General features: G+C 35.5%; 1 protein-coding gene across 2 annotated transcripts; it reads left to right on the top strand.

The window, feature by feature from the left end:
- Positions 1-14822: 14822 nt before the first annotated feature.
- LOC145558451 (glutamate receptor 3.4-like) lies at positions 14823-22155 on the top strand. Of its 2 annotated transcripts, XM_081619699.1 has the most exons (8): positions 14823-15018; positions 15180-15222; positions 15706-16094; positions 17610-18934; positions 19295-19572; positions 20015-20046; positions 20704-21113; positions 21290-22155. In XM_081619699.1, the coding sequence occupies exons 3-8, from the start codon at positions 15770-15772 to the stop codon at positions 21746-21748; spliced, it is 2829 nt and encodes a 942-aa protein (XP_081475825.1). In that variant the 5' UTR covers positions 14823-15018; positions 15180-15222; positions 15706-15769; the 3' UTR covers positions 21749-22155. The 2 variants fall into 2 exon arrangements, with proteins under 2 accessions (XP_081475825.1, XP_081475824.1); XM_081619698.1 differs by lacking the exon at positions 14823-15018 and having other exon boundaries at positions 15063-15222.
- The last annotated feature ends 1308 nt before the right edge of the window (positions 22156-23463 follow it).

Genomic DNA, 23463 nt, shown 5'->3' with positions numbered 1-23463 from the left:
CCGAAGGCGCGCCTGGCCGGGCGGGGGAAGCAAAGATGGCGCCCAAACTCGCGCCCACCTGGGCGCGAGAGACACACCTGATGAGTAAAAAAGGCGCGCCCGATCGGGCGGTGCCTCGCCCGATCGGGCGCGTGTCATTATTAGGCGGTATAATCGTCATTTAAGTTTGTTTTAGTTTAGGATTCTTGCTTAATATAAATACTTTTCCGTTAAGCGAGTTGAGGATCTTCTTTTACTCTTTCTTAATTCTTCTCTTAGATTTTCTCTCTCTACTTAGCTTTTAGATTAGTTTCACTCTAATACTTTGTTCTTAACTCTACTCTTAATTCCAAATTACTTTGGTAACAATTTCTTTTCTCTTAATCTCAGTTATTTATTTTAATTCTTTCATCATGTCTTATTTTATTGCTTTGATTAGTTTATATTTAATTATACGTGAGTAGTTTTATTTCTAGGGTTTGTGGGGATCCATAAATAATATGAAGGGGTAATTTATTGTTGTTGATTATCAATGCTAGATTAATTTCCTATTGATTGATTTAATGCTCTGTGACTAGATTAGGCCTGATCTTTTATGCATGAGTTTGACAATATTGATTCGAGATTCAAGAGATGAGAATTGATGTTTAGGTCTAGTTTCAATAGGCAGGTTAATTTATAAATGGTTAAGTCGAGATTCGAGAGATGAGATTTAATACCGGTAGATTAATTATGTGATTGTAATGCATAGCGAAAGCCCTTTATGATCTGATTAATTGATGCATTGATGTTTGATTATTATGCTTTACCCTGGAATATTATTTATTGGTGAACCTATGCCCTAGGTCTTTTATTCATTGATTTCCTCTATTCTTATTCTTCCCTACTTTTACTGCTATAGTTTAGTTATCCTTTGATTATAATATATTGGTTACTTTATAATTTAGATTGCTTGAATTAATTAGGAATAGAAAAACCAGTTTCCCTATGGATTCGACCCTACTTCCCCGTCTATTATTAATTAGTGGTTTTAGGAATTACTTTTGATTATGTGATACCACTAAGCCTGTCACTGAGTCAACTTGCTCCATAACAGATACCAAAATTGCTTGACCCTCTTGAATGTTTCCACTAGTGAGGAGGTATTGGCTAAACATGCAAAAGAGGAAAGCCCTCCTCTTGTAAACATGAAAAAGACTCAGATCGTTGTCTATCAAAATAAAAACGAGCAAATTCTTTCAAATTGATCATATTCCTATGCACTATATCCTTCAAGTCCCTATCCCTAAGATTGAGGAAACGCTCAAAATATTTATAATAATATTCGCTCACCTTAGGAATTACCGCAAGATCTAAAGAAGGAAAGCCAAGAATGGCACCAAATTCTTCCAGTAAAGGAAAAATTTCATCATAACCTAGTCTAAAGCAATGGGTATTATTTGAGTCCAAATATTCTAAGGCGGTATGAACAAAGTCCATATCAAGATCTACCCCCTTAATACCATATAAACCCCCCAAGTAAAAAAAAGTCAAGCTCTTTCCTCTCCTTGGAAGTCAAAGACCGACACCACTCACGAGAAAAATCACGAAAAGTCTTAGCCATGACTACTTGGTTAAAAACTAATAAGCTAAGTATTTTTAATCTGCGCGGATTATGCTAAAAATCAGCAGATTTGAGGGCTATTTATAAATAGGGATTGACGCAAACCAAATCCTGAACGGATTCGGCAAAATAACATTATCGTGCTACGATAAGGCTATTGTAACGCGATAGGCATATCGCGCTGCGATAACCTGCTCTCGCCTGTGGCAGCGTCACGCGTTATATATGTTGGTTGCGTTTCTTTCAACATTGACTCAGTTTTTACTTTGACTTTACGGTTTTTTATCCTTTCAAAGCCTTATCTAATTCTATTTTTGGCAACTTTCACTCAAATACATATCCCATATTGATTATTCTTAAGTTTAATTAACTAAGCTTATTTCTAGTCAAACTTCATTTTATTTTTCATTTTTTTCTATTGGGGGAGAAAGTCGGATACCCTCCATTAGTAATAAAATGACGAAAATTTTTACGCAAAAATTTGTCATAATTTTTTCACACTCACATGCACATAAAATAAAAATAATAAAATACAAAAAATTAGAATAGACATAATAACAAAAGTATGTATATACAATATGTCTAAACATAAGTGTCATAGCAAAGTCCTATACATGTCAAGTAAAAATGAACAAAGGTACATCTATGATCCCGGAAGATGAATCCCGAATGTGTTGTAAAATTGTAAAGTCCGGGGAGTCACCTCCTGCCTAGCATCAACCTCTCCATTCAGAGGAAAAGAAATAGTAGGGGTAGTCCAACCGGGCTCACCCTGCTAGGGGTCCTGATAAGGAGATTGCTGCGACGACGAGCTGACCTCATACATCCCACTAGCCGTGAAAGGAATCGGCACCGAAGCATCCTGACTAGGGGGTTGCCTAACCTCCTCCTCAGTAGGGGAACTAGAACCCTCTATGACGACCTTATGGTCTAACCCCTCTCGTCCGCCCTGATCCTCAGCCGAGGTGCGGCGACGTCTCGATCCAGAGCCAGACCTTTCTTTCCTACTCTTAGGTCTCATGTGAGTACGCGTCGGAGGGACATGCTGAAATAGAAAAGTAAGCCAAGTTAAATACAGAGAAAAGAGGAAACTAAAATAATCAAGTGTAAACAAAGAGACATACCTCTGCCACATCGCTGTCAGATGACACAACACATGGTGGCTCATCCTCACGAGCTGGTAACGAAAGGCGTCCATAGCCTTCGCCATCCTCGTCACCACCTCGCGAGAAAACTGCAAAAGTAAAAGAGGTTAAAAGCAACCGAAAAAATGCATATAGAAAAGACCCAGACGTAGCTTACCGAAGTCTGATGGTGGGGAATCGATCTCTCCACCAGACGCCACTCCTCGGGGGCTGGAGGTATCACACTAGTAGAAAAACGTACATTTGTGTCGCCTTATTTTCGTCACTCATACAAAAGAACGAAGCAAATGCTTTTTTTTTAGCATCCTTAAAAGTGATTTGCGTCGCACATTAACTAAGAAGTGACGCAAAAGTAAGATATATTTTAGCTTTCTATTGTTCATCTAACTTCTAAATATTTCACTTGTGAATCCGTAACAGAAATCATTCCCATTTGTGCTCAATTTATCTTGTTTGATTTCTTGTATCAAAGGTGATTCTTGGGATCAGTTTGTTTTTTTAAGGGGTTTTTTTTTCTTGTTAATATAAGAGATATTTAATAGTATTGAAATGAAAGAAGCACATCTTTGGCACACTTTCCAGTTTCCACAGAGAATAACATGAAGGTGTCTATTTGGCATGGTGTCTAAGTAAGTGGGTACAAAAAGCTTGACCTTGTTTAGAAATTGGCACTTGAAAAGGCCTATAATTCTATAACTATGTGTTTTCCTGTTTAGTAACTTTTTCACCCCTTGATGTTATCATTTGCTCGGCACAATTAGGTGTTTGTTCCATTCTTTCATGATTATAAGCAATGCGTTGCATTGGATGAGACTTTAGCTTAGGCTCTCTTGCTCTGCTTAACCCTCCATAATTACTAGAAAAAAAAAAGAATAAAAAAATTGTGGCATTTTTGTAGATTAAGTTGGACTCGAGTTTTGATCTGTTTTCTTTCTCCAAAGCCTGTTTGACATTGTTATTTCTTAACGTGTTGATTTCAGATCTGCAATAGAATTACTTTCTGAATAAAAAAACCATTCATATATGTTATTAAGTGGAATTGTACTTCTTGTGTTCTTGTTGTATGATAGTGAAGATGAAAAGTTAAGGTGTGGATATTCAAGTTTCCGGGGAAAGAGAGCTAGCATGGAAGATTTATTTTTATGTCAAAATGTCTAAAAGAACGGGAAGACTGTGTGCCTCTTCAAAATATTTGATGGTTATTAGCATTCTGTTTTTGTAGAATTTGAACTATATTATTGTCCATGTTTGTATGCATCTTGCAAATCTCTCTTACATATTAGCTTTTATTACCTTAAAATGTCTTTGACATTGAAGTTGTATTATTTGTGGCTTGTTAGTAATCTTAGTATAGAGCATATCTTTATTTAGGAAATGCTTAATTCAACCGCATTAGCTATAGCATGAAATTTGAGGTTGATTAATACAATCTAAGATAATATTCGAAACACCCTTCATTTTCTTATAGAGTTTTCACTTATGTGAAATTTTCTAAGGAGATGTATTAATCATTTTCTTATACAACCCCAACTCCTAAACAATACTATCTATACCATGAAATTTTAATTAGGAGACATTATTTATCATAATACAGCTACTCATGAAGGAAAAATAGTCATTGTTAGGTAACAAAGAGTATTGTGAAGGCTATGTCACTAAATAATTATCTTAAATTATAGCATGGTGATACATTAGATAGTTTCCTCGGTTTAGATAGTAGTTGTTGATGTGTACTCTAATCATTCATCTTTCCCATGACCATACTTTGAGCCCTATGGCCCCTTTTTTTTTTTTTTTATCTTCCTTTTTTTTTTCCAAGGTCAATAGTATAATTAGTGGAGTTTTGGTAGATTATATGAGTGATTTTATCGATATTTTATAGTGAGTCATTTTATGCGATATTTGGTGTCTAATGATAATTTCATATATTAAGAGAGACTAACATTGCCATTTTGTGTTGCGTCTTGCGTGCAGCAGGATATCCACAAGACCACAACCTTCTTAAGATCAAGAAACATTGAATATTAATTTATTCACAAATTTATCATAGCTTATGAAGGCTTGTGTGTATAAACACTACCCTTTTTCTTGTTCAAGAATCTGTGAATTTTTGGCGGTATGTGGTTGGTTAACACTTAATATCTTATCATAATCCTTTTGCATAAGATTCAAGTACTAATTTGTTCAGTTTTTTATTTGCAGTTTAAAGCTGTTATAGGTCCTTCTACTGTTTGAGTTATGAGAGCAGGATCCTTGAAGATTGGTGAAATCACTGGGACTATTGACAACATTGTTCAGTGCAAACTTTACAGGCCTGGATCAGTTGGCTTTGTTTCTAATCAGTACGTGGCTTAAAAAAGTTTTGTCCGGGAGGATCTTATTAAGGTATGAGTTGTCAAATTTTCATTTTTATTTGATAAATACAATTTTATGTTAGCTTCAATCTTGAATTAAAACTTTCCTCTTGTATATTTGTTGTGTTAATAGGATTTTTCAAGAACTACACCGTACATTGAGGAGGAGATAAATGAGATTCGAGATATTTGGGCAGAGTATTTTATATGTAATGTTGAACTTTAGATTTACACTTAGCAAATGTTGGACTCTTGTTTTGGATTATAGGCTTGACATGAATGAATTTGGTTAATTGGTGTTGAGATGATGAGTATTCTGTCAATGATATTGAGATGTAAACTTATTGGACAGGTTTTTAATATAATGTCGTCATTCCCAATTATATGGGTAGGCCAAAATACAAAGGAAACTCTGCCGAAATTTACATTTGCATTCATTAATATTGCATTTTAATTTCAATTATTGGCGTTAGCATATTACGTTATACCACTACCAAGGGACACAGGTACTACAAACATATACAAGCAATTTTTATAATTAAAAAAAATAAACACATCATTTGTGTCACTCATTAAACAAACAAGTGACGCAAATAACTCGCTTTTGTATTGTCTAGTAAGCCATTTGCGTCACTCCTCTATAAACAAGTGACGCAAATAAAAAAACAACAAGTTGCTCAGAACAGCTATTTGCGTCACTTGTTTATAAAGGAGTGACGCAAATAACTCTTATTTGTGTCACTTGTTTATAAAGGAGTGACGCAAATGAGCCTTTTTCTACTAGTGTCATCTCCTCTGTGGGTCCAAACGACCCTTGGTAGGTGATAGACATAGGTGAAGGTACAAACTCCGCAGCAGCCACCTCCTGCAGAAATAAACTCTAACGGTTAAGGTCGTCAACGGCTACCAAAAGATAAACAAATCAAATAAATAAAGCATACTAACTCCTCCTCCTCCTCCAAAACATAAGGCGGTGTAGCCAATCGCGACAAGAGCTTCCTAGCATAATACTAGGACGGATGGCTATGTCTTTGCCAACTATAACCAACCGCAGATCTCTCCATATGAGTCCGAAGAGCCTTTTGATCCATCATATGTGGTGGAGGACGTCGCGGAACTACGAAAAACTCTGTAAAGTGCTGAATCACAACTCTCTTACCCAAGTACACCATAGCGTCATATGTCCCTTGGAAATAACAACGATAGGCTGACTACGCAAGAGCTCGCGTTTGAATTCCCAACTCAGCCCATGGACGAAAAAGAGGCTCAGGCCCCTGTAAAAGAAATAGCCATGAGTCAGAATCCTAGGGAACAGAACAAAGCGAACAAAAATGACAGCAACAATGCATACCAAGAGAAGTGCCTCATGAACAAGTCAGGCAGTATTCAAGCTAGGATAACAGCCTTCCAACAAGCAGAAACTTGGAGCCCTCGTGGCGAAGGCCTGCCTGGCGACAAAGATGGGAGATAATCATAGAACCACACCTGTAACGACGGGGAAGGGTCAGCAAAAGCTAACATGTATCAAAAGAAAGCTTCTAAAAGCTGAATATACCTCTACGATCCTCCAGAAGCTAGAAAGTGTGACCTCCTCCTTACAGTCACGATGGCAACAGACGAGTCGTAATCCAAGTAGAAAGTCATCATAGGCCAAGCTGGCCCAATCAAAGGTCCCGACTTCTCGTAGGTCGCGAAGAGCAGGTAGATAATAGAGCAGCGCTCGGCTACCCTTGTCAGGAGAAAAGGACCCTAACAGTAGAGTTAAAACAAAAATGCTCACCCGCTGCTCAGGGGTGGTCACATCATCTCGAAAGGCCTTTGCAAGCAGAGACCAGCGAATGAACCGGCTGCTCATCTGCACTGATCGCAACTCAGCATGGGCCCGAACAGCGATAGGTTCCAGCAGTTCGTCCACTTCAAGTGACAAAAGGGTAATATCCTTACCCAAAGGAACTGCGATTGACTAGAACTCCAGTCCAGTTATCATCAAGAAGTCGAGGGGAGTGATAGTCATCTAACCTAGGGAAAATGGAACGTATTGGTGGTGTCCCAAAAGAACTGCACCAAACCACGTATGATAAAGCGGCTCGACTACAAGGAGTAGAGGGCTCGAGTGGCCTGCAGCAGAGGAGTCAGCCCGCATGACTCCCACAACGCACGGAGCTCCGCGTTGTTGATGAAATAGGTCTTGTACAAATGACTAATGGTGTCGTTGCTTGAACCGTGGCAACGAACCCGCTCGTCGGCCATACCGAGCCAAACGCGCTCCAAAATGTTAAACTTGGGCGCGAAATACAGGGTCTGCCCATCCCACTCGGGGAACTCCCCAAGGCTAGTGGAAGTCCCTTCGCTTGCGTTGACAGACTCGTCCTCCCGGTGAACCCCGCAAGAACGAGAGCCGGAACTTCGACGACGAGTCATGTTAATTATGTTCAAGAACATAAAAACAGTGAATTTATGGTTCTATAGTATCTAAAGTTCGCCTAGTCGCATGATACTATGTTCGTCAAAAAACATAGTACGTAGTACTAAAACAGAGCATTTTCTTGATTCCACAATAACAAGAAAATTTGAGCAATCAGATAATTTCTTGCAATATTATGGCAAATATTGTGACAAACTAAGCATTAAAAACAAGCAAAAACATGTATAAAAAGCCACATTATGCTCACGAACTCAAGGTGTTTATTAATGGCAACTTGCTTGTTTCTTCACCAAATTGAGCCAAACAAGTTTTAAAATACTCCTAAGGAAATATACAAACATAAACAAGTGTTTTTAGGCAAGAAATTCGACAAACAAAGCAAAACAAGAAAAATTGATTTCAAAATTTTCAAAAATCAGCGAATAAAAACACACAAAATTTGCACAAAATAGTGTGAGTTTGAGGAAAACTTGCATAGATCAACAAACTAGAGATTACAAGCTTCAATTTGCAAAACACTCGAGCGAATTTTTTTGAGAAACGAAGGAGAACGAGCCAAGAGAAGTTTTCGAGCAAAAACGGAAGAAAATGAGGTGCTGCGGCGAAATGGAGAAGAAAAGGGTTTAAATCCGGAAAACATGATTCCATCCCGACGCGATAAGGTTATCGCGCTGCGATAACGCTACCGCAACGCGATAAGCCTGGCGCGTCGCGATGGCACGTGCTGGCAAGCGATGGCCTCCTTTCCTCAGTGACGCAACTCCTTAGGCCCCATATTGGTTTATGTGGGCCTTATTCAGAATTGGGTTCCTTTGTACGCTAGTTAGCCCCTATAAGCAAGTTGACATGATTAGGTTTTCAGCTCAATTACAATCGCTTTAAGCGATCGGCCTATAATTGTCGTCTCACTTAACTTAAGCACCTAACATTGGATCATCGCAAGCACCAAGATATTGGTTCATCACAAGCACCAAGATATTGGTTCATAGCAGAATATGGCAAAGCAACAACACAACAAACATTCAAGCAAATTAAAGCATACTCAAAGCATTAGCAAACTGAGGATTGTTATAAGCGGAATGATCTTTGACGACGTTCCCTAAGATGTGGAGGGTTTTCACAAATAGCTGAGGATCGTTACAAGAAAAAATGATCTTCGACAATGTTCCATAAGATGTGGAAAGTTGACACAAACAACTGAAGATGACTACAAGCAGAGTCACCTTCGACAATGTTCGCTAGTTGTGGAGAATTGTCAAGAAAATGGGAGATGGCTACAAGCAGAGTTATCTCCGACTATGTTCCCAAGCTTGTGGAAGATGGTCTCAAAACAGCAGAAGATCGCTACAAGTGGAGCAATCTTTGATGGTATTCCCTACCTTGCAGAATATTGTCATAGCAGAAATGAAGGCAGCTAAAAGCAGAGCGGTCTTTGGTGATATCCCCTAACTTGAGGAGGGTCGTCACAAATGCTGCAACAAACAAATTGGTTACTCCAGAGAAGTGTGCTCGATAGTGCAAGATACGCATTTCTAACTCTTTTATCTGTTTAACTAACGCTAGTTTGTAGGTATCGGCGTTACAAGAATGATTTAGGATCGCAGAACATTCTGAATCATTCTCCGTCCCTATCGCTACTTTGACTTTTGTTTTCGAAACTTACATTTCTCCAAACTCATCAGTCAAAGTGGAGGCTTCTGTAGACACCTGATTGTGTCTCCTCAAAAACAAAACCTAGTGATGAATACCTTTCATGTCATTTGATTATCGAACGAGGTGAAATGTGAAAGAGTCTCGTGATGCACCCGTGTTTAAAAAAAATACTTCTTTCTGTTTTCAAAAATATTTCTTTTCGTACCTTATTTATGAAAAATGTCTAGTCTAGTTTAGTTTGGTCCATGATATGGGTCTGATAATAGTGTAGTTGGATAGGGCTTGAAAAGAGCTTTTCGACGATGTATTATTATAAGACCAATTCCGGTGAATAATGAGGAAGCTATGGCCAAAATACTAGATTGGGCCCAAAATGATTTTATATGGCCCAATTATCAAGTAGAGGGCTCATTAATTATCATTCCTAAAGTTATTAGGATTGATTTTAATTTTTCAGAATAATCTAGAGGGTTATTTTAAATTCTATAGAGTTAGGATTAATAATTATATTTTTATATTGTTTTGAAAAGATGAAGAATTCAATTTGAAATGAAACTAGTGTTTTAAGAGATAAAGTTGATTTTAATTAAGATAATCATGGAGTCTAATTACCTAATTATACTCATACAGAATTTTTATCCTGATCTCGCCATCGCGCTACGGAGAGCCTATCGCGTCACAATAGGCATGTCGCATTGCGATATGGTATGTCACATCGCAATAGCCATATCGCATCGCGATAACTCTATCACGTCGCGATAGGGGTTGTTTTACTTCGAGTCAAATTCTGACTCTTTTCTAAATGTTTCGGGTGTTTTCTCTATAAATAGGGGTGTTATTCCCCGTTATCAATCATCAAAAATCATCTAATTCTATTCTCTCTCTCAAAGCTAGAAGCTTGTTCTTTTCCCTCTTTCTAAGCCTTCCCTTTTGAAAACAATACCGCATTCACGAGTCTTAGACGCACCTAACCAAGCTCGAAGTTGCCATCGCCCAAGACGTGAAAGGTTGATAATTACTGAGGGTTTGGTCACAAATCCCTAATTCAATTATTTAAATTAGTCGCTTGTTTAATATTTTTATTGAAGTTACTAACGTGTGTATTGTTTTGATAGAAAGAGGTACGAGGCAAAAAAAAGTGAGTAATTTTATTGCTATATTTCTTTAGAAAGCATGCTTAGATTATTTTAATTCCTAGTATCATGTTAGGATGCTTTCCGGTATCAAGATTAGGTTGCTTCCAATTTTCTTCTATCATGTTAGTATCATGTTAGGGCTAAAGATTTGATTTTTAATGTTTAGTGACATACTAGGATTTGGTATATATTAATCATGTTAGTATTAGGGATGTACAGAGTGCGGTTTAGACCGCACCAAACCGCAAACCAAACCGCAATTTTGCAGTTTGGTGCGATTTGCGGTTTGAAAATTGTGGTGTGGTTTGCGGTTTGGTGCGGTTCCGAAAATTATTGATACCAAACCGCTCCGCAAACCGCACTCTAATGCAGTTTGCGATTTTTATATCATATTTTCATTAAAACTATATAAAAGAATTAAAATATATGAGCTAATTTTTTACTATTAGTTAATTAAAGTTAATAAAAAGAGTTTAATGTTTAATTATCAACTAATAATTATAATATAAAATAAAAGTTTTGTTTTAAAAAGAATAATTACAATTTTAATAAAATACAGCTAAACCGCAAACCGCACCGGACCAAACCGTATCTTACAGTGCGGTTTGGTGCGTTTTTTTAAAAGTGTGGTTTGGTGCGGTTTGAAAAAATTACAAGCCGCACTTTTGCGATTTGGTGCGGTTTATGATCCAAACCGCACCGCGAACACCCCTAGTTAGTATCATGCCTAGGATCATGCTATTATTATTATGCTTTGATGAGATTGAGGATATTATTATGATGATGATGATTTGTTGTTTTAATATATTGTTGTTTCTTGATATCATTGTTATTGCTTGATCACGACCTCTCTTGCAAGATTAAAGGTTTTTTGTACTTGAAATCATGCTTAATAAGATAATTAATAATTTTATTTTAGGCTAATGTGATTTTAATTTAAGTGGTCACCAATAATTGAATTGTTTGTGCATTAATATTTAACCAACATAGATTAAACAGGTTTAGGATTAATATATTAATTGTATGTTAGTCAGAGAGCGCACATGAATATGAGAAAAATAAAGTAGATGCCTATTTTTAGGGTAGGTTCAATCTCTTTTAGATAGGATTTGTACCTTCATCCTGATATGTCTATTTTATATAGTAATTTACCCCCGTCCCTTGGTCATAATTAGTAGTGTTTTTGGCTCTTTCGAGCCACTTTGATTACTAATTTGTGTTTTCTGGTGTTTTCGTAGTCTTTGTTGAGTTTTGTAGGAAATTGCGCCCTTGGAGCATTTTCTCGGGTTTTTCGTGAAGTGACTACGGGAATTAGAAGTGCACGACCATCTTTGAAGCCCAAGGCCGGTTAGAGTCATCGAGCCGGTGATTAAGGGCTCGGTAATTGGGATCCTGAGGCATTTGGACCGAGTATTCAAGACCTAAAGAGGAAATCCGGATTGGGCCGAGAAATCAAGCTCAATCGAAGTCCGAGCCTCAAAGTGAAGCAAGGGCCTGATCGGGCAAGGAGTGGCCCGATCGGGCGCGGCGTTGCTTGGTGCCGTGCGTGGCTTATAGCGCGCCCGATCGTGCGAGCGTCTAGCACGATCGGGCGATGCTGCTGAGAAGGAACGCGAAGAAAAAGGCGGGCCCGATCGGGCGCGTGTTTTTATGGAGCCTGATTAGTTTAGTTTTAATTTTTGTTTTAGGAAACGTTTAAGTACGAGATTTGTACGGAATTTTGATTACCTTCTTTCTTAGACTTTCTCTCTCTACTTAGAATATTTCTCTCTCTTAAATTCTCTCTCAACTTTTGTTCTTAATTATTTCCATTAATCCAGATTTCTTCTTGGTAACAATTTCTTCTCTTTTAATTTCAGCTATTTTACTTACTTCTTTGATTATGCTTTTATTTATTTATTTGATTAGTTTAGTTATGATGATGCGTGAGTAGTTTTATTTCTAGGGTTTATGGGGATCTAATAAATAATATGAAGGGGTAATTTTGTGACTGTCAATTATCAATGCTTGGTTGATTTCCTATTGATTGTTTTAATGCTATGCAATTAGGTTTGGCCAGATTTAATTGTACGAGTTTAGAAATATTAATTCGAGATTCGACAGATGAGAATTGATGTTTAGGCTTAGTTTCAATAGGCGGATTAATTTATAAATGGTTAAGTCGAGATTCGACAGATGAGATTTAATACCGATAAATTAACTCTGTGATTATAATACGTAGCGAAAGCCCTTTATAACCTGATTAACCAATGCTTGATGATTGCTTATTATGATTTGCCCTGGAATATTGTTTATTAGTGAACCTATGCCCTAGGCCTTTTAATATTTGATTTTCCCCCTACTTTATTTCTTTCGACCTTGTTCTCTGTAGTTTAGATTTTATTCACAAAAATATTGGTTACTTAGATAATTTAGACTATAATAATTAATTAGGAATAGAAAGACTTGTTTCCCTGTGGAGTTCGACCCTACTTCCCTATCTACTTTAGTTAGAGGACTTAGGTAATTATTTTTTATTAGGGGATACGACTTTACCCTGTCACATCCCCGAATATCCAGTCATGGTTCAGGACATCTATGGAGTTAACGATCTCATGGATCGTGAAGGGTATAACCTTCACCCTGTGAACGGTTTACAAGTTCCTAAAACTTGTTGACGATTCTTTTGCTCTAGCTTCCTTCCCTTTGGACGTCACCATACCTAAGTGTATGAACACAATGGGGCTCAAGTGTGGGATGCTTGAAATATTCCCTACATGCGTGTATTTATACCTTTGTTTTGGGTGGTAGACCTGATAGTTTTAATACATACTATTTGGTTTATGTGGCTATATAATGGCTTTGTAGAAGTATAAGAAAGCCACAAAAATCTTTTATGACAATTATTTTAACACTCAAAAGTTTGACAATGCTATTTTAAAATTATTATTAAATAATTTTTAATTGATTTGCATCGCTTCATACCAAGCTATTGTTAGTTTAGAACTCGTAATTGATTTGCATGATTCAATAATACTTAACGTATTTTCCTGCTAACAAATTTTTTGTGAGCTTTGGTCATACGGAGTTATAATATGTGAAATGTTCGTTGTAGTAAAAAACTTGATGATGTAAGTTCAATGGTCTACGACCATCTAATATTTATATCTATATCTATATATAATACTAAAGCAATAACCACTTAGTTATCTTTTTCCTCTTAAATTCTCTCCATAATTAATACCATTTATTTCTATCATCGATTTCCCTCGATTTTAGGTTTTTTAAGTTATTTATACCTCTTGGTAACATCTGCTCAAAGATCACTATTTAATATTAATGTCATTTAAATTTCATAACATTGTTTTGTGCATGCCATCAAATAATGTACAATTCAAAAGCTAATAAGGGTCTGTTCATATTTACTGAACCGAGCTGAACTGAATTGAACTGAACTGATTGGAGCTGAACTGAACTGAAAAATTAAAATGCATAAAAATATATGAAAATGTTTATGAAAATTAATGATAATATACATAGTGGATTGTGAAAAATATAAAAGTGTTTTAAAAATAACTTTGTATTTTAAATTATTATATTTTAAATTATTAAATTTTTGTGTATTATATTTTATATATATATATATATATATATATATATATATATATATATATATATATATATATATATATATAAAGTATTCTTCAATATTTTATTGTAGTCAATCGTTGCTTGTTGTACTCTACACAATTTTGTTCGTTTACATGAACTAGGGATTCCATTCACGCACCAAGTTGAAGTCATGGGACCAACAGAAGATCATACTATGTACGATGATAACAGAAAAGCAGATATGGATATTGTACGAAACCAAATAACTGATCAGATATGAGAGTCAATTCAGAGGAATGTCGAGGTAATGGAGCAACTTAATGAAGAAGAAGACGAAGAACTAACCGATTATGAAAGCTAGTAACTGTTGTGTAGTACTCTCATTTTGTCAATAAGTTCAACTATAAAAAAAACATGTGACCATTTTGAACGACGAATATAATTTAAAATAATAATAATAATAATAATTATTATTATTATTTTTATTATTATTATTATTATTATTATTATTATTATATTATTATTATTATTATTATTATTATTATTGTTATTATTATTATTATTATTATTATTATTATTATTATTATTATTATTGTTGTTGTTATTATTATTATTATTGTTATTATTATTATTATTGTCGTTGTTGTAATATGCTAAAACATCTAAAACAAAAAAAAAATTAACAAATGAGTTGAACTGAAGTGAAAATAAGTAAATATGAACAGGCCCTAAACCTTAACAATAGTTGTAAATTAAAGAACAAGATTATAAATAAGAAGAGCAATCACGAAAGAGTAAAAATAAACCGTCTCTTTACTTTTTTTAATACTCCTCAAAATCCCTTACTTTCTTATCTCTCCTCAAACTTATACCTCACAACCTATTATTTTAATAAATTCAACTATATATATATTATATATATATATATATAACATGTTACATACCGACAGCGAAAAAATGTTTACAGTAAGGGAATTTTATTACAGTAGCAAAATTATTATGAAGAAAATCCACTTACTAGATTTGAACATCAAGAATGAATCATTCTTTTCTGAGTTCACAAGACTATTGCTTACAAACTTTACAGTCCACAAACTCTTTTGGTCCCAAAAACAATGTTCTATCCAATTTTGTAAGTTATTTCCACAATTTTATCAATTATAACTTAATTATTAATGAATGTGATTTTTTGGATTTTTATGCTTGCTTCCTTCCTTACTTATTCGCATATTTTTCTTCTTTTCCATATGTCTTGGACTCATTATCTGCTGATTTTTAATGTTGGGCATCCAGGCATTTCTTGCTCATTCATCTGCTCATAATTTGAGGGTTTTAGGTAATCTTTCTATCATAATTAACAATCATTTTTTTTGGGTATTTTTTTATTCTAATTTTTGTTGGGTTTTTCTATGAAGTTGACTGTACTTCTTATTTTATGCTAATAATACACAGTTTAGATTACATTAGTTTATTAAGTACATGATTTCCCGGGTGATTAACATCTTAAACAGGACAAAAGTTTGCCATTTTAAAATATTAATTATAACAAGTAGTCATGTAGTTTAGTGATTAGTGTGTTGGGAATCAAAAATTTGTTTATTAGCTAACTAGAAATTTCAGGCAATTTTTTAAGTTTATACTATTGATTTTTGTAGTTTTAAATTATATATTTGAGGGTTCTGAGTAGTTAGGTGATGAGGTTTGATTTTATATTCCATGATGTTTAATTACATGGGAATTTTTTTTGGGATTTTTTTTCATAGATTCATGTGTTGTATTTTTTGGGTCTTTACATTGAAGGTTGATTTCTTGTACACAGGCATGGTATGTTTGATTGATTAGTCATTCAGTCGAAAATCCAAAGAAAGCCGGTGTTTTTAATCATGGGTGTCCACCTTAGTAGAAGGCTTGGACATGTACCTTGGATGAGAGATATATTAGTGATAATCCTTTGTATGGTGGAAGTGGAACCCAGTTTGGGAAAAGGTGTGGCCGATAATTCTAGTGTAACATCTTCTATTTCGAGGCCAAAATCTGTGAACATTGGTGCTCTTTTCACTTTCAATTCGGTTATTGGAAGAGCAGTGAAGCCAGCAATGTCTGCAGCAGTTGATGATATCAATTCCAATTCCAGCATTTTACAGGGAACAACAATAAACCTTATATATAGTGATACTAATTGCAGTGGTTTCGTGGGAACTATGGAAGGTAATTTTTGTCACTGGAGCCTTTTCTTTTTGTTTCACTGTTCGATTATTTATGTGATTGTTTGTGTTTGTGTGCGTAAGTATTATACATTTTTTTTTTTTTAATTTATAGAAGATCAATTCTTGAGTTGTGACATAAATTGGAGCTTTTAAGGGGTAATGCTTTATACATATTCACCTAAGCCTCATCACTTAGGAATTCATACTAGTAAGTAGTTGTTTTCGAGTTTGGCTAGAAGCTTATAAAAGAAATCAAGTGGCGGGAAAAGCTCATTGAGGTGGCTTGTGCACTTTAGTAGATAAAAAGACTAATATTTTCCACCATGAAAGCTTTTTTTTTTTTAAAATAAACAAAAAGAAATGTCCGTACACTCTTTAGACTTTCCATTTTACGCTGTTCAGTATCCCAACCAAAACCAATTAATGTAAAGTATGTAGATTGGGAGTTAAATGGGAGACATACAAGCAAATTTTTTCCCCCTAAATTATTACTCTCAATCTCCAACGAAAATAGGACCGCTTGCCAATCCTTTTTTGAATTGCTATAGTTGACAGTCTTGATTTGAAAATCTTCTAAGTTCTGCTTGGTTTTTCAAACAACGGTTTTAAACTGTGTTTATTTTTACTGGCATCTATATAAATCATATATAGATTACATATATATAGTTTTTGATATAGTTCATGAAAATGCAGTGGTAGTATGAAATTTAACAAGAGCTAGTGCTTTATGTATTCTTGCATCTATCTTCACGTATCTTATATAACTTTTTAATGCTTGTATTTTTGAGTCTTTGATTTTTTTTTGTAAGACTATTGACAGTTTTAGATGGCTTATATTTTATCTGTGAATTGGATAATAGTTTGCCTTGTGGCTTTTGGTAACGTATTGATAGAGTATAAAACATATTCCTGTGCTCCAACCATAAGCATAAGCTTTTGGTTAGGTTGGTCCATTAACACGTATATCTAATTTTGTTCTTACTAGGGAAATGGAACTCTATTTTTATATCAGAAACATGATATATCTAAGATGTTCATCTCTACAAAACAAAATGTTGATTAGAAGTAGTAATTTTCCACTCTATTTGAAAATCTCTGTCTATCTTAAGCTGTTACATTTGTGCAGCAGAATTTGTCTAAATGTTCAATTTGATATGGGGATATTCAATTTGATATGGGGAAAAGATGACATATTTGTCAATACAGCCAGTTTAATCATCAAATATTGATAATAAAAGAGAACCTCTTGTTAAAGGACAGAAAGATGGTTTATACTCTTGAAAAAAAAAGAAATAGTATTGTGCTTGTAATCTGTAAAAGTACATATGGATGATATTTTCATGTTTGTAGGTAATATGTTGAGCTTAGTATGTTAGGGTTGAAGTATTAAGAATGCCAATTACATGAAAATTATTGACTGAAATATATATGCAGTATCTGCTCTTTACTTCAAAACTTATTCTTTCACCCTGGTAGAATGACTGAAAACATTGACATTGTTTTACTTATCATGTAGCTATACAGCTAATGGAGAAAGATGTGGCTATTGCAATTGGTCCTCAATCTTCTGGTATTGCTCATGTCATTTCCAATGTTGTTAATGAGCTACATGTGCCTTTACTGTCTCTTGCAACAGATCCTACTCTCTCTTCACTACAGTACCCATATTTTCTTCGTGCAATACAGAGTGATTATTTTCAGATGTATGCTATCGCTGACCTGATTGTGTATTATGGATGGACGGAGGTAATTGCTATATTTGTGGATGATGATTATGGCAGAAATGGGATTTCTGCATTGGGCGATGCTCTTGCCAAAAAGCGTGCCAAGATTTCATACAAGGCTGCCTTCCCTCCAGATGCTTCAAAAAATGCTATTAACGATTTGTTAGTTGAAGTCAATTTGATGGAATCTCGAATTATTATTGTGCATGTAAATCCTGATTCTGGTCTGACTGTATTTTCTGTTGCAAAGTCTCTTGGGATGATAAGCGATGGCTATGTTTGGATTGCTACGGATTGGCTTTCTTCAGTTCTTGACTCAAAACCTGTAGATCCTAGTACTATGGATCTACTACAAGGAGTGTTGGCTCTCCGCCATCATACTGCAGAGTCTGACCAGAAACATGCTTTTATGTCAAGATGGAAGAGTTTGAAAAATGCAGGAAATTCGAGCATTAATTCTTATGCCTTTTATGCTTATGATTCTGTTTGGTTAGCTGCCTATGCGCTTGATTCGTTTCTCCACCAGGGTGGTAACTTATCATTCTCCAGTGACCTCACGATTAATGGAAGTTCACTCAACTTATCAAATCTTCGAATTTTCCAAGGAGGCCAGCAATTGCTACAAAGACTGATGGGAATGAAATTCACGGGATTGTCAGGAGTTATTCAATTTGATTCAGAAAGAAACCTAATTCACCCTGCAGTGGACATACTGAATATTATTGGAACTGGATCTAATAAGATTGGGTATTGGTCTAATTATTCTGGCCTTTCAGTTGTTACTCCAGAAACCTTGTATCTGAAGCCTCCTAACAAATCCTCTAGTAGCCAACATCTTAGTAGTGTTATATGGCCAGGTCAAGTCACCAAAATTCCCCGAGGATGGGTATTTCCTAATAATGGTAAACCTCTGCAGATTGTGGTACCCAATCGTGTTGGTTATAAAGCATTTGTCTCTTTAGACAAGGATCCTCCTGGAGTTCAGGGATATTGTATTGATGTCTTTGAGGCAGCTCTAAAACTGCTTCCTTATCCTGTTCCGCACAACTATGTGCTCTATGGTGATGGTAAAAGAAATCCAAATTTCGACAATCTTGTCAATGATGTTGCTAATAATGTAAGTATTGCAAATTTTTCCAGAGACTATTTCTCAGTTTATCTTACACTCGCAGTACTATTGCATATTTCCTGCATTGCTTGATGTGCATTATTTTTTTTATTAAATCAACTCCATCGGAGAATTAAAGCTTCACGTTTCGTTTTGCTAAACAGGCCTTTTCCTTAACATCATCATTACCCCTTTTTCGCACCTCTATATGCAAACATATGTATCTGTTGATTTATTTGAGAACTTCTTCATAATTTTCTATAGGTGCAGGAGCCATTTTTTATGTGCTTGGTTTTTTTTTTTTTTTTTTTTTTTTTTTTTTATACATCTTTAACTTTATTTTTATATAAATTTTTGTCCCTTCATCAGAAATTTGATGCAGCTGTCGGTGATATAACTATTATCACAAATAGAACAAGGATAGTGGACTTCACACAGCCATATATAGAATCAGGACTAGTTGTAATTGCTCCTGTAAGAAAAGTCAAGTCAAGTGCCTGGGCTTTTCTCAAACCCTTTACTGTGGAGATGTGGATCGTTACCGGGTCTTTCTTTTTACTTGTGGGAGCTGCTGTTTGGATTCTGGAGCATCGAATCAATAGTGAATTCCGTGGTCCACCAAGTCAGCAACTTATTACAATAATCTGGTTAGTTGTTCTTTTTCTTGAAGCTTCTTGGTTTTGATAGCAGTTTTGTAGCTATTTTAGACTGGTGATGTTACTCAACTGCTATATCTGTTGCCTGGCATCTGCTCATATATAGGTTTTAATTATTAATCAATTCTTCTGTATTATATGAGAGGAGGAAGGAAGTGGTTACTTATTGTCTTTTGTTACCAGATGGAGTAGTATACTAGTTTGCGGTTGGCACTATGAGTTGAGTTCTCTTGGGACTAATGATTGCAGAAAACTATGAATGGTGTGAAGTAGAAGTATCAATTTCCTATCTTCCCTCAGATATGAAATGATTATCTGATACATAGTTATTTTACGTTTGTGCAATTGAACACTCATAGGCGCCTTATCGAATATTAATCAACAATTGTGTATTTCTTGTAATGACTTTCTGACACAGGCTGTAATTTTGCAGGTTCAGCTTTTCAACAATGTTTTTCTCACACCGTAAGAAGATTTCTCATTCTTATTTTACTAGTTTAGTCCAGTAAACTGCATAGTCTTATAATTTATTTTTTTTGGAAGAACATAGTCTTATAATTCATACAAGTGTATTTAGATACAGCTTAAATTACTAGTAGTTTGAGAATGATTAGTTAGTGAGTGAAACTTAATTGGAGGATATGATCACAGTTGGAGTATACACATATATACATATATAAACTCATAAGTGCTAGTTGATTGTAGGGGATCTACTTTGTTCTTCATTTCTAAATCCTCCCTAACTGATCGATTATCTGTTTCATTACTGCTTTGCTATATATGGATTGGAAAAGCTTTTGTTTTCCTCTTCAATGTCTAATACCAACATTGTTTATCAGTAGTGTATATTGTTCTTGACTTCCTTTAGAAATGTTACCGATATAATATTTTCCTGTAACTTAGGGCTTGTTCTCTTCAGCTTATTTTCAGTTTAGTTCTTATTTTCCTTCTCTCATAAAATATTCAATTCAGTTCAATTCAGCTCCAATAAGTTCAGTTTAGTAAATCAGAACAGGCCCTTAGTATATCCATAATTCTGGTTACTAATCTTGTAAAAAAAAAAAAACATTCTGGTTACTAATGCAGTTAAATTTGCTGTCGTCGCTTTGCTGCAATTGACAGGAGAAAACACCCTCAGCTCCTTGGGACGATTTGTGCTTCTTATATGGCTCTTTGTGGTTTTGATTATCAATTCTAGCTATACAGCTAGTTTGACTTCTATCCTCACAGTGCAGCAACTATCATCAAGGATTGAAGGAATTGACAGCTTAAAAGCAAGTAATGATCCTATAGGGATTCAGGATGGCTCATTTGCTCGTGATTATCTTATTAGAGAGCTAAATATAGCTGAGTCTCGGCTTATAAGCCTCAAGAATCAAGAAGCATATGCTGATGCCCTTGCTCGCGGGCCTAAAAATGGCGGAGTAGCTGCCATTGTCGACGAGCTTCCTTATATTGAAGTCTTCCTGTCCTTCAGTAACTGCAATGTTCAGATAGTAGGACAAGAATTCACAAAAAGCGGCTGGGGATTTGTAAGAAGCTGACTTGCTCTTGAATGTTCATGACATCATATTAGTATAAAAACTAGAACAGTTAACCTTAGGCCTCCGAGGTTCTAAACTATAAAGAATTTTGGAAGATTAATTGTGCAACTTTTCTGCGATGGATGGCACAATATGAGCTTATCTGTTTATATTTGTTTTCTCAGGCCTTTCAGCGGGACTCTCCTCTTGCAGTTGACATGTCCACAGCTATACTTCAACTCTCTGAGAATGGTGAACTCCAAAGAATCCACGACAAATGGTTGACACACAGTACTTGCACAAGTCAATCAAATCAAGCTGATGATAGTCGGCTCTCCCTGAGTAGTTTTTGGGGGCTTTTCTTGATTTGCGGTGTTGCGTGCTTTGTGGCACTTGGTATTTTCTTTTGCAGAGTGTGTTATCAATACAGCAGGTATGCTCCTGAAATAGTTAGTCAAGATGAGATAGAGCCAGCTGAACCAGTCAGGACTAGAGGTCTGAGCTCGGCCAGTTTTAAGGACTTGATTGGTTTTATTGATAGAAAAGAGGCTGAGATCAAGGAACTTTTTAAAAGGAAGAACAGTAATGAGGGAAACCAGTCACACCGGAGCTGTAGTTTAGATAGGGAATCTTCTTCACCTTAAGCAGTCGTTTCCTAGGTTCAGTTGTACATTGCTGCAGCATTTTACTAGCTTCGGATGGACTGTACTGCTGCCATCTTACATTAACTTCTGATGTAACAGAACAGGTGACATTCCTATGTATGGGATCATCTAAAGTCCTTCAGTCAAAAGAGAAATGGGAGAGGTGTAGAATGATTACTTGTATATGCTTAGAAACAATTTCTGACATACACGTGGATGTACTTACACATACTCCATAACCAAAAATGCAATTGTTTATAACTGAATTCACAACATAACCTTACATAAAGGAAGTGATTCTTGGGGAGAAGATACTTTTAACAGAACTTTTATTATGAGTTAAATGTATTTTGATATGCGTTGAGGATTACTTGTTCAATAACAATGAAAAAGACTAGATTTAAGTTCGTGTGATGCACCTTTATTTATTTATTTATTTATTTATTATTATTATTTTTTTTTGAATGTATATTATTCACATTGATCTAATGTTCATGTTATCTTGCTATTTCATTGTTAAATTTGGATGATATAGCAAAGGCAATATATTTTGTAATTTATGTTCCGCGTGCAAAAGGGGTTACCAATCTTACAATGCAATGTATATACAATACCTGTAAATGTAAAATAATTGTTTGAAGCACTTGGGATAAACAAGGATTAATTTATAAATTATAAACTTCTCATTTTCTTGGAACAAATCCATACATGCTCTTGGTCAAAAGTATAAAGTGTTATAAGAGATAATTATGTAAATGAATATTAGCTAAGATCACAACTTTACATAACTTATCTTTTACCAACTAACAACTCCTAAACATATCAAATTGTTAGATTATGGAAATAATCTTTTGTAATTATCTTTGCATATATTTTGTGTATATTTTTCCTAGTTTAGCGTAGCTTAACCTAGACGCCTAATCTTGTATATATACTAATCTTTGTTGAATGAGAAGCCTACGGCAAATATTCACATATTCTCTCATGATATCACGAGTCTAGGTTTCTTTCCTGATAAACCCAAATTCTCTCTTCTTCCGCTCTATTCTTTCTTCCTCCATGGCCGAATCAAGCAAGATTCACCCTGCAACTCTTGTGAACAACATCAAGTCTTGTATCCCCATCACTCTAGATTATGAGGGCAAGCAATTTAACACTTGGTCGACTCTTTTCCAACTTCATTGCCGTACGAATTTGGTGATCGAGCACATCATTCCACCTCCGGTGGATCCTTCGGCCAAGAAAACCGAACCCACCCCTGCTGAACAGGCTTTTACTCAACGGCTTGACGACATCGTTCGACAATGGATTTATAATACCATCTCCCCGGACCTTATGAATTCGATTATTGATAATGATGACTCGGCGTTGGATGCGTGGAAACGGTTGGAGGAATTCTTTCTTAATAACAAGTCTGCTAGAGCTTTGCAACTTGATGCTCAATTTACGAATACTCGGCTGGAGCAATTTGATGGCGTCAAGGCATATTGCACTCATCTCAAGTCTCTCGCGGATAGTTTAAAAAATGTTGGGGATCAAGTCTCCGATAATCGTATGGCACTTCAGCTTTTAAAGGGTTTAATAGAGGAGTATAAGCCCTTTCGAACATCAGTCCGCCATATGAACCCTATGCCTTCCTTTGATACTCTCCGTTCCATGCTCGAGCTTGAAGAGCAAGGTAATGCTACCGACATCACCCACGACACCCACGAAGA

This window comes from Chenopodium album, chromosome 9 (genome assembly GCF_948465745.1).
Source record: "Chenopodium album chromosome 9, dcCheAlbu1.1, whole genome shotgun sequence".
Taxonomy (NCBI): domain Eukaryota; kingdom Viridiplantae; phylum Streptophyta; class Magnoliopsida; order Caryophyllales; family Amaranthaceae; genus Chenopodium; species Chenopodium album.
The sequence above is the reverse complement of the archived record's forward strand: the minus strand, read 5'-3'. Positions and strand labels throughout refer to the sequence as shown.

Excerpts from the sequence above, each read along its gene's own strand:
- LOC145558451 (XM_081619699.1), top strand. The coding sequence starts at position 15,770 with ATGGGTGTCCACCTTAGTAGAAGGCTTGGACATGTACCTTGGATGAGA. Across the intron at positions 16,095-17,609 it reads TTTCGTGGGAACTATGGAAG|CTATACAGCTAATGGAGAAA; the intron begins GTAATTTTTGTC and ends CTTATCATGTAG. Across the intron at positions 21,114-21,289 it reads CAAAAAGCGGCTGGGGATTT|GCCTTTCAGCGGGACTCTCC; the intron begins GTAAGAAGCTGA and ends TTGTTTTCTCAG.